The sequence below is a fragment of the Leptodactylus fuscus genome, chromosome 4, assembly GCF_031893055.1.
Source record: "Leptodactylus fuscus isolate aLepFus1 chromosome 4, aLepFus1.hap2, whole genome shotgun sequence".
NCBI lineage: Eukaryota > Metazoa > Chordata > Amphibia > Anura > Leptodactylidae > Leptodactylus > Leptodactylus fuscus.
This window is the reverse complement of record NC_134268.1, coordinates 140,408,917-140,421,322: the sequence shown is the minus strand read 5'-3', so window position 1 is coordinate 140,421,322 and position 12,406 is coordinate 140,408,917. Positions and strand designations below refer to the sequence as shown.

Sequence of the window (12,406 nt, the reverse complement as noted above, 5' to 3'; positions counted from 1 at the left end):
ACATGCTAGCAAAGGAAACTGGCTACTCACCCTTATGGAGTGACACTCATTGAAAATATTGCATATATGGTCCCACCCTAGCTATATTTTATTTATCCCATGGTCGCCTCTCTGTTTTTGAGGCAGTCAGAGTATGCAGGATACTCTCCATGTCTGGTGGACTCAATAGTTGCTAGGCCAGTCGGTGCCCTTTACGCTAGGTTAGGATACCTTATTCCAACAGTCCTCTCACCAAGTGCCACTTTAGTTTACTTTATTTCTTGTTCTTTTTGTATTTCTTGTTTTGCGTAGCTTAATGTTTTATTTCTTTTGCCCGTTTTTGCATTTTGATTATGCTCTGTCTGTTATTTTCTCTTTCTTTTATTCACACTTGCTTATTTAACTGGGGTAATTTAAGTTTCATTGTCCATTGTTATGTGTGTAAATGCATTCTAACTAAAAATGTTCTAAGACAGGTTATCCTGGACAACCCTTTTAAGCTACAAGTCTGAAAATGTTCCTTAAGATGGGAATAGTCTTTTAAAAATAAAGCTTTTTGTTGTATCCTAGTTATTAGTATCCTTAAAGATGCAGAATAGCTTTAAAACTTGGATTGTGCTATGTAAGAGTTAACCAGATGGAAGCTGGCTTTTCTAGATATTCAGAGTTTCTAGGTGAACTAAAGGGAGCTCTAGGGAGACAACTCCTCTAGTATGCAGACATAGATATACATGGAGCAGGCATCTGCCAGTTATATCTCTGTATATTTGTGTAGTTGATGAATACAGTATGTATGGCCCTAAACAACCCTGACCTACTTAGGTAAATGGAGTAGCTACAAATAGAAGCATAGTTTGCACTGTAGATTCAGATAATTATTATCTGGATATTAAATTACATTATCCTTACTATCCTTAGTTGACCTGCTTTTCACAAACACCAACCAAATATATTCATTAGAACAGAATATGAGAGCCACTCATTGTTAAATCATCTTGTGAAATGTGGTAAATTTGGTGACTTCTAACTTGTTAGTTACATATATATCCCTTTGTACATCATTTGCAAATTATCTAGGTCTTAACAAGGAAAAACTGAAACGGTAGTGAGGACTGAATGGTCAGTCGGAGACATTTGTAAGGACAAGTCACGTGCTATTGATCCATTTACTGGAACACTGACACACAATGAGGGTTACTTCTCAATTGTGCAATTTTATGTACTTATTTTCACTTGCACCGTATTTTCATCTGGTCATTATGTGTGCCTTATATATTAAGAAATGCTCTCTTTCTTAAAAGTCACCCTCGAATTGGGATTCCAATGCAGTCTGACTTGAGGAGAACGTTTTTTGCTGCCCATGTACTGGAGCGCGTCTGTGACTATTGTAATTGTGTGGAAAAAAAGTGACTCAAAATAAACCACCATTTTCAGTTTTATTATGACAATAATAATACATTGTTATTTTAGCATTATTCTTGCAGTCAAAAATACCAGTGAAATCTTGATATTTTTGTTATACATTGAATCCATCTATGATGCTAATGTAAGCAGTGGCCTACTTTTGTGCATTTTTATTTTTTGGAGGGTAAGGACTAGGCATATTGGGTTTTCTTCACTGGATTTCTAGAATATATAAACCTTAAAAACACAATTGCTTCTTACCATAATCTTGCCTTTGGAGAAGATGAAAATGGAAAAGCAATAAAAGCAATTAGAATCTATTAAAAGGGTAAGCTATATGTGAGATTTGTGTAAGCAAATGAGCAGTGTCTTCATTTTAATGTTGAAATATTCTGTTTTATCGATATTTTCACAATGGTTTATACGCTCATTCATTTACTTCACTTACTGGGTCTTATATAATATACCCTTATTTTGACATCATGTTTTGGTTCATCAGACATGAAACAAAGTTCCACATATGCATATGCTACTGCCAGCTTTCTATTTACACATACACTACCAAAACTATTGGCCTCCTAGTATGGGGTCATGGGGGGAGATTTTATTTTTTACAGTACATTGACTGCACTGGATAAACATTCTTAATATAGATGAGAACCCTTGGAGTTTTGATTATTAGATTTGCTGACTACAACTCTAATAGTAACCACTTCATAAAAAAAAAATTGTTATAGTTATATTAATATAAGTTTTCTAATCTGTTTGCCTTATACAGTATGCTAGCAATATACAATTACTATAATAATAGTATATAATAATATATGTATAATAATATACAATTATTTAATAGATTCTGCATCATATCACAGTAAAGCCAAGAGGAAATAACATGTTTATCTTCATATAGGTGATGGACGGCAGGTACCACAAAAGCCCCCAAGAGGAAACTCCCGAAGCCCACCCCAGTTAATGATACCCCCACCCCCTCCGTACCCACCTCCAGATAATGACATTGCGGACCCACCAGTCTTTGAAAATGGAGCTGCTCTAAAAGAAACCACTAGACCAATACCTGCTAAACGTAGGTTCCAAGCAAGTCTATATTTCTATATGCTCCTATCAGCTCCGCAATTTTACTTCTATATGATTCACCTTCCCTCTAAGTCTCTTTGGTCCTGTCCTTTCCCCTCACATTCTCTCTCTCTGGGGTCTTAACAGATCACTGAAATTCTTTATAGAAAAGAGAAACAGATTGCTTTGTCATCTCTAAAGTAAAATGCCCATAGCCCAAGCAGTGATCTTTAATGACTATCTGGGTTTACAGTCTATTCTTTGGTGTCACTTTTGCTATTTATATTCCTTTCTCCTGTACACTTTCCTTAAAAAAAAATATTGTGTGGTACCATGTATAGTGTTATTTGGAATGCTAAATATTGTAGGGTATTATGTCCATTTTAAAGAAATGTAGCTAAGAAAAGTCTGAGCTACTGGAACAATTAAGATTAGTCTTATTCCTTGCAAAGGTCTTCTAATCCTCTTGGCTTGTCAATTTATATTAAAAAGAAAGATACGGAAATATTAATTAGAGAATGTACCTGGTACAAAACATGCTGTCTCAAATAGAGAATTGATCTGTTATGGTTGCCTCAGTTATTGTTCTTTACCGGTTATAAAATCCACACAAAGATGCCATCCACCTTTGGCCCCATATATTCCAGGCACACTGACAGATCTGTATATGTAGGTGTGTCTAGTACTGCTGTTGCTTCCTGCTTATTTTTAGGATCGATTGGGACCAGTCACACATTGATTTTCATCAATGCATATTTTCCAGAAAACCTAATGAAAGCCTATAAAACTGAATGAATATATATATATATATATATATATATATATATATATATATATGTGTGTAACTACTGTATATACACAGACATAACAGATTTAACCCAAGCTTTTTCACTTGGTTAAATTGCTGCAGTGTAAAACAGAAAATAAATAATTGAGAAAAGTCTGAACATACTATAAGAATGAACATACTATAGGGCAGGGGTCCTCAAACTTTTTAACCCAAGCTTTTTCACTTGGTTAAATTGCTGCAGTGTAAAACAGAAAATAAATAATTGAGAAAAGCCTGAACATACTATAAGAATGAACATACTATAGGGCAGGGGTCCTCAAACTTTTTAAACAGTGGGCCGGAGGCAGAGCAGGTCGCACAGACATCGGGAGCGGTGCCCTCCAATAGGTAAAGTGAAGTGCGCTCCATGGCTTGGCCCGAGCTCCCCAGGGGCTTCATTATAAATGCACGCCTGCCGGCGTTGTCGGCGGGGCCAGACAGAAGTACTTGGCGGGCCGCATGTGGCCCGCGGGTCGCAGTTTGAGGACCCCTGCTGTAGGGTATCCAGGGACACTGGACTGCAAATACATGGCATGATGCAGCCAAAAAGCTCCTTGACACAGAAAAAGAGGAAACCAGGAGAGCTCTAACATCAGCAGTAGCACAAGCCGCTGGTCAGAAGTAGTTAGACTTGGGGCTAGTTCACACGGGGCACGGTTATGCGTATTTTGGTCCTGATTTTGATGCAGGAAGCCGTGTCAGAATAGGGCCAAAATGCACCTGCCACGACTGTCGCGGCTCACGACAGTCACGGCTTCCCGCACCGGAGTAGGCACAAATGAAAGGGCCTAGTCCAGAGGCTGCTGCCGCGAGGTGGACGCCGAGGTGTGGCTGAATCCGTTGCAGAATCTGCCTGAAGAAAGGGCAGCTCGCTTCTTTTTACCAACTTGCCACTCACGGAAAAAATTACGCTAGCGGTCTACATAGACCTCTATTGTGAGGGGGCGGATTATGACGTGGATTCAGTGTCAAAATCCGCCCCCTCTTGCCCGTACACTTACCTTTAGATGTCATAAGCTTCAGACTCCTCTCTGAGCAATGGCAGGGAGTTCAGAGCATCATAGCTGTATGAAAATATGCAGAGGCTGTGATGAGAGAACTCCCTTCTCTACTATCTGGGTTCCATCTTGAGTCTGTTGGTTTCTAAAGACAGACTTCTAATAAGCAGTGAACAGCAAATGAGGAAGATGGAAGACACCTGGTGTTAAGAGATTTTAGAGAGGTATTCAGGCAGAAAAGATCACATTTTATAATTAAGTGCATTACGTTTTGGTGCAGGATCACATGCTCTACTAGATGGGAGAGTATATGTTATCTGAAAAGTTAGTGACCGTTTAAAGTATAGCATTCATAAAAAGTTAACCACGCCACATTCTCTCTTTCCATATTGGATAATTTGGTCACAGTACCTTGTTCTCATTTAGTAGTTTTCTTAACGCAGTGGAATCTGGAAACAGGTAACTATCGGCTGGATAAACTAAGGTCTGTACACTTCTTCAACAGCGACTGTACATTTATGTATCTCCTCACTACTCCATATGAGCCAATAATGAGACAAAAGATGGATGCATTGGTATTGTACTATCCAGTTCCCTACTGCAGAGATGTCAATGTTATACAATTACTTCCTGTGTCTGGGGTTAGCATATGAGTTTTCCAAAAAATGTATAGCAACTTCTGTCCTGCAGATAAGATGAAGATACAGTAGATGAAGACTGAAAAAGTAAGTGTACAATGGCTACAATACTAATAATATAAAGATTTTTTTTCATCATTACACAACAAGCATCTGCCCAAACCTAGATTTTGCCATGGTACCTTCCAAACTGGCATGACACCTTCTGTACAGAAAGACATCTTTTGTTATATGTTCCCACAGTTGCTCGGCTTCTTACCATTACAGCTCACTTACAAGAGCTGTGTTTGGAATGAACCACACGCCTATATGCCTATCAAATGACCAATACAGATATTATTATCTACTGGAAGTAAATAATGAAGCTTTTTAATAAATGAGTGCAAGCAGATAGCTTGAAAAAACTGTTAGAAATACCCACACTGTAGCGAAATATTGTGTAACTTTTCATTGCACAATGAATGACAGACACACAAAAGAACGTCACAAAAACAAAGCAAATATGAGTCAGCTAATAGATCAAATAAAAAGGTTGCATCAGTACAACAGTTCTCTACTATGAAGAAAAAGCATAATTTCACTAGAAGTTTTGTAATATGTAGAGAACTTTGTGATATTTGTTTTACCAATACTTTCATTTTTCTGACTAACTTTACCAAAAACACTTCGATGTCAGAACAAAACGTACTGTTCATGTGGCCACAGTCCCAGAGAAACACAAAATGAGAAAGTGCCACCGGCTCTGCTGCAAGTCAGAGGTCATAAGCGTTCCTGATTTGGCACCACAGTATGTTTTAAGATTCTTGGCTACTGCTCTCTGGACTTGTAAGAGGATTAGTGTGATCCCAGTTTCTCTGTGATAATGATTTCCTTTTGTGCTTGCTTTTGTAAGGTTGATGCATGTGTTTCAGTTCCTGTAACTCATTTTGTGCTTTTTTGGAATGCTGTGATTTTTATACCAAAGCCCAACTAACCATCGGTGGTTTGCTGAGAAGTTTTTGTTTTGTGATTGCATAGCTTGGTTTCCTGAGGGCAGAGTGGTAACCATGGCCTGATGTGACCCTTACAGCTACACTTACTCATTCTGCATTCTTCTTCTTCTTCTTCTTCTTCTTTTTTGTTTCTCTTCTCTACAGTTTACTGTTGTGCATCATTCCCTTCACATACCAAGCGCTACTGAACAGGCTCTGTTCATACATTTCCCATGTCTGGTCTCATCTGATCTTCACTGTTCCTGTACTTTCTTTTAGTTTGGTGGACTTCAAAGCACCTCATGAAACGAATGTGTCCTTTCTTTATATCACACTTTCCTCTATTTCTTTTGTACTGTAAAATCTCTGAAATGTATTTACCAGGTCAAATACCATGAGGATTTTTTTTTTATTTCACAGTATATGATGATTTTCTTATTGCTGTGTCTAAAGGATTGAGTGACTAAGTAAAGTTATTTGCTTTAGGTGCCAATTATTGTTTTCCTCACTGCAAAGTGCTTATGTTGTTGTTCTGCCAGGAATTTTATTCTAAAACTAATAAAATAATAAATATGGTTGATGGAGTTAATTCGACCTGTTTTGCAATTTCTCAATTCTGTAACCTTTTATTGCACATTTTGGTATATCATACAAGTGTTACCAATTAGATTCTATAGATTCTATAGACCATCTCCTTTCAAACATATTTTGAACTAAAAATGAAATGTAAAGTGGCGCTGTAAAACGAAAAAAGCCTGCAAAGTCGATGCCCAGCCTCAAGGTAGAGAACCACCTCACCATAATGTCAAATAAATCCAAACAAGGATGTACTTTCATGTAAGCAAAATTTCCCATGGCCTGGTGAGGGGCAGGCTTTGGGGCTTGTATTCCAGTGGGCCAATTTGTCAGTTCATAAAAAAACAAAACAATAAAGTGCATACTTGTAAACTGCTCACTTGTCTAACAGAAATGTTTCTCACTTTAATCACTGTTGTACTCCCAATCCTTGTAAAAACCACTTTTCCACCCCAAACCAGCCTGGTCAGTAAAGAAATCCTCATCTCTCCCTCTCTCCTACCCCACCATATAACTTTCTCTGCACAGCTCCTCACAAACCTGCAGGCTTTCCGCCCCAGACACATACAACCCCCCCGCAGCCTCTCCTACCTACACCTGCTGTCACTCTCCCTACTCCTCCTTACTTCTGGCGACATATCTCCTAATCCTGGACCTCCCCAGCAAATCCCCACACCTGGCGCTAGCACATGGAACCTCCGAAATCTCAAACCAATCACACTCACTCCTTCCCCTCCCCCTGCCCTCCCTGGTGCACTATGGAATGCCCGCTCCGTATGTAATAAACTTGCCTACATCAACGACCTTTTTATTCTTAATAAACTTACATTTCTCTGTCTCACAGAAACATGGATGACCCCCTCAGACACAGCCTCCCCCGCCGCCCTCTCCTATGGAGGTCTGCCCTTCTCACATACCCCCCGCCCCAACAACAAACCTGGTGGAGGTGTAGGCATCCTCCTGTCAGACAAGTCCTCATTTGCCCCTATCCAGGCACTACCTGCCCTCACCCCCCCATCCTTTGAAGTGCACGCTGTTCGTATCTACTCACCCTCCAACCTCCAACTGGCTGTCATATATCGACCGCCGGGACCTACCGCTGCCTTTATCGACCACTTCACCACCTGGCTTACACACTTCCTATCCACAGACACCCCCACCATCATCATGGGTGACTTCAACATCCCCATTAACACAGACCACCCCTCCGCCTCCAGTCTCCTATCCCTCACCGCCTCCTTTGGTCTCTCCCAATGGTCCTCCTCTGCCACCCACATAAAAGGGGGCACACTAGACCTAATATTCACCCGCCTCTGCTCCATATGCAACCTCTCTAACTCTCCATCCACGCTCTCTGACCACAACCTGCTGACATTCTCTGCCCTCTCCTCTCCAATAGACACCCCAACCTCTAAACCAACGCGCCCCCGCAGGAACCTCAACCGCCTTGACACCTGCACCCTCTCAGACTCTCTCCTACCACTCGCTGACATATCCTCACTCCAGGACACAGATGCCGCTGCTGCCTTCTATAACAACACCATTACCTCAGCCCTTGATTCTGTGGCCCCCTACACATACACCAGAGCTCGACCGATCAATAGACAACCCTGGCACACTGACCTGACTAAAAAACTGAGACGTGCCTCGCGGGTTGCAGAACGCTTCTGGAAGAAAAGCCACTCCCAAAAGGATTTCCTCAGGTACAAAGAAGCAGTTCTCTCATTTAAGAACGCACTCACCTCTGCAAAGCAGGTCTACTTCACCACACTCATATCTGCACTCTCTCGCAACCCCAAACAGCTCTTCTCCACCTTCAACTCCCTCCTCCGTCCTCCCGCCCCCCCTCCGACATCACTTATCTCAGCTGACGACTTTGCCGCTTACTTTAAAACTAAAATTGACACCATCAGAGACAGTCTCACCCTACTCCCCCGACAACCCCTCTACCCAACTATTTACTGTTCCTCATCCCTGACCTGTTTCTCCTACATAACTGACGAAAAACTCTCCTCCCTAATCTCCAAATCCCACCTCACCTCCAGCGTGCTCGACCCGATCCAGTCACACCCCATCCCAAACTCGCTGAAGTCATTACTCCAGCCCTAACCCATCTTTTCAATCTATCCCTAACCAATGGATCCTTCCCCTCAGCCTTCAAACACGCCACTGTCACTCCTATACTTAAGAAACCGTCCCTCGACCCGTCCTCTCCTGCCAACTATCGTCCCATCTCACTGCTCCCGTACGCCTCAAAACTTCTTGAGCAGCATGTCCACTCCGAACTCTCCCCCTATCTCTCATCCAACCTGCTCTTTGACAGACTTCAGTCAGGCTTCAGACCCCGGCACTCCACTGAAACTGCCCTATCAAAAGTCACTAATGACCTGCTAACCGCCAAAGCCAAGCGCCACTACTCTGTCCTCCTCCTCCTCGACCTCTCCTCTGCCTTTGACACAGTTGACCACTCCCTCCTGTTAGAAATTCTCTCATCCCTTGGTATCTCAGACCTGGCCCATTCCTGGATCTCCTCATACCTCACCGACCGCACATTCAGCGTCTCCCACTCGCACACCACCTCCTCACCACGCCCTTTCTCTGTAGGTGTCCCCCAGGGCTCTGTCCTAGGACCCCTCCTGTTCTCCATCTACACCCTTGGCCTGGGCCAACTCATAGAATCTCATGGCTTTCAGTACCACTGCTATGCCGATGACACCCAAATATACATCTCTGAACCAGACATTACCTCCCTGCTGGCCAGAGTTCCAGATTGTTTAGTGGCCGTAGCCTCCTTCCTCTCCTCCCGCTTTCTCAAACTCAACATGGAGAAAACAGAGTTTATCATCTTCAGCCCATCCTGTATGGCCTCTCCACCTGACCCATCTATCAAAGTTAATGGAACCACAATTACCCCTGTCCCACAGGCCCGATGCCTTGGGGTAACCCTGGACTCTGACCTATCCTTCAAGCCACATATTCAAGCCCTCAACACCTCCTGCCACCTCCAGCTCAAGAACATCCACCGAATTCGCCCCTTCCTCAACCAGGAGACTACCAAGATGCTTGTCCAGGCCCTCATAATCTCCCGCCTAGACTACTGCAACACCCTTCTCCATGGACTCCCAGCTAACACCCTCGCCCCCCTCTAGTCCACCTTAAACTGCGCTGCTCGCTTAATCCACCTCATGCCCCGATCTTCATCAGCTGCTCCCCTCTGCCAGTCCCTCCACTGGCTACCTATTGCCCAGCAAATTGAGTTCAAGCTACTAACACTAACATACAAAGCCACCCACAACCTGGCCCCTCCATACATCTCTGAACTAATCTCCCGCTACCTGCCCACACGTAACCTCAGATCCTCCAATGACCTCATACTCCGCTCTGCTCTCATCCGCTCCTCACACAACCGTCTCCAAGATTTCTCTCGTGCATCCCCCATACTCTGGAACTCCTTACCAAGACACATAAGACTGACCCCCACAATCACAGGCTTCAAGAAGGCCCTGAAGACTCATCTATTCAGGAAGGCCTACAACCTCCAATAACACTATCACCGCACCACCATCTGTACAGTTTCCCCCTCTCCTTCTGTCTCTACCCCCCTTCCCTCATAGATTGTAAGCCCTCGTGGGCAGGGCCCTCTACCCCACTGTGCCAGTCGGTCATTGTTAGCATTATATCTACCTGTACATTCTGTGTATTGTATGTAACCCCCAAATGTAAAGCACCATGGAATTAATGGTGCTATATAAATAAATAATAATAATATACTTTATTACAGGAGATCTCTCTCCATATCATTTTTAATTTATTGATGATATGGACAGCTCCCTTAATACAAGTATGGCTAGGGCGGGGGCCATCACTTAATTAGGAGTGATATGGATGGAGTTCCCTTAATAAAGAATATGTAGGGCAGGGGGGGGGACCATCACTTACGTGTGTGTGTGTGTGTGTGATTATTACTTGTAGGAAGCACTACTTTGGCAATATTACAGTAATAGTGCCACCTCAGTTATTAAATATATGGTGTGTGGGGGAACTTGTATTAACAGGGGGGCGCTATAACAGTAATAGTGTCCCCCTACAGGTAATAGTCTACCTCCCCACACACAGGTAATATTATTAAGTGTAAATGGGTACTATTACTGTAATAGTGGCCTAATAGTCCCCCCTACAGCTAATTTCCTTCACCTCCCCCCCCCACACACACACATACACACAAGCTGTTACCATACCTCCCAACCAATGGCGTAACTAAAGTCTTGTGCGCCCGGGTGCAAACTTTTGTCAAGGAGCCCTCTACCCCCTTCCTAAAGTAAATTATTGATAGGGGCACTTAAGGGCGCTGAAGTGATATCTAAGATACTTGAAAGGGGTACAGCTTTATTACCCACAACTGCAGTTATCAAGAACACGGTGAGTGAACGGTTCAGCACCCGACATGTAAACAATACTTGGACAGCATTACATGCTCTGCAGTGAACCACACACAGTATTATATGCTCCACAGTGGTCCCCACACATTATTATATGCTCGATAGTGGCCATGCAGTATTATGTGCTCCACAGTAGACCCCTCGGAGTATTATGTGCTCCTCAGTGGACCCCACACAGTATTATATGCTGCACAGTGGTCCCCACACAGTATTATGTGCTCACTAGTGCCCCCTCACAGTATTTTATGCTCACAGTGGTCTACACACAGTATTATGTGCTCACTAGTGGCCCACAAATAGTATTATATGCTCCACAGTGGCCCCCACAAATAATTAAATGCTCACAGTGGCCCCCACACAGTATTATATGTTCACAGTGGTCCACACACAGTATTATGTGCTCACCAGTGGCCTCCACACAGTATTATGTGCTCACCAGTGGCCTCCACACAGTATTATGTGCTCATAGTGTCCCCCCAGAGTCTGAACGCCCCATCTCCCCTCTTGCTCACACACAGCCTACACCCCCATATACCCCTCTTGCCCATGCACAGCATGCACCCCCATGTTACCCTCCTGCTCACATACAGCCTGCACCCCATTCCATCCACTTGCTCACACACAGCCTGCACCAGCGTTCCCTCCTCTTGCTCACACACAGCCTACACTCCCTTGTCCCCCTGTTGTTCGCACGTGTTCTCTTTTCTCCTCCTTACCTTCCCTCAGTATCCCTTCCCAGCAGCTTCCTCTTCTTGTGTAACATCACACTGTCCTGTACAATCCAGAATAGCTCCACCCACACAAGTCTGATCACATGGTCAGGATGACATCAAAGGTCGTTTAGTCCACTAGGATTTAGCATATACCACAGGAAGAGCCGCGGAGCGGATGCTAAGCCCAGGACAGATGAGTGTAAGTAATTTTTATATGCCTCTCTTGGGCTGGCATTTAATGGACAATCGGTCCCCTTTCCATTAACAATATGTATAGCAGTCAGGGAAGAAGGGTTTCCCTGACCACTATCATGATGGTCCCTGGCCCCAGCAATTTCCAGCTGGCCGTGAGCCCTGCAACTAATTTTGGATTAAAAGAGTTGAAGCCGATGAAGATGGTGAAATAAATATCTTTTTGAAATAAAGATTTACAAATATTTTAAGAAGATGCAGTGAGTGATGCAACATAATATTTGTCATTTTTACATGCTACATGAATTCGTACTAGTACTATTAGTACTTGAGGCCCCGTAGATGCTTCCAATGATGGCATCCTATAAAAGTGCCATGTTTATAGTCACTGCACTCTTCACTGCAGTTCATACTACCCATGTTTATGTATTAAGATTGCATGGTGAACAGAGTGGGAGGTGAAAGACTGAGGTGCCAGTCTGAAAAATTAGGGTGCATTCACACAGAGTTTTGTGATGCTGATTTTGCCAAAAGTAAAGAATCAGCGCTGAAAAACTGACTCCCATTGAATTCAATGGGAGTCAGTTTTTCAG

At 43.1% G+C, this 12,406-nt stretch overlaps 1 protein-coding gene across 1 annotated transcript in view; it reads left to right on the top strand.

Annotated features, from left to right (window-relative positions):
* COBL (cordon-bleu WH2 repeat protein) overlaps positions 1–12,406 on the top strand; it is a 241,349-nt gene that overhangs the window by 189,372 nt on the left and 39,571 nt on the right. Inside the window, exon 10 of the mRNA XM_075271170.1 lies at positions 2,294–2,467. Coding sequence (XP_075127271.1) covers positions 2,294–2,467 — 174 coding nt within the window. The remainder of the gene's footprint in view (positions 1–2,293; positions 2,468–12,406) is intronic.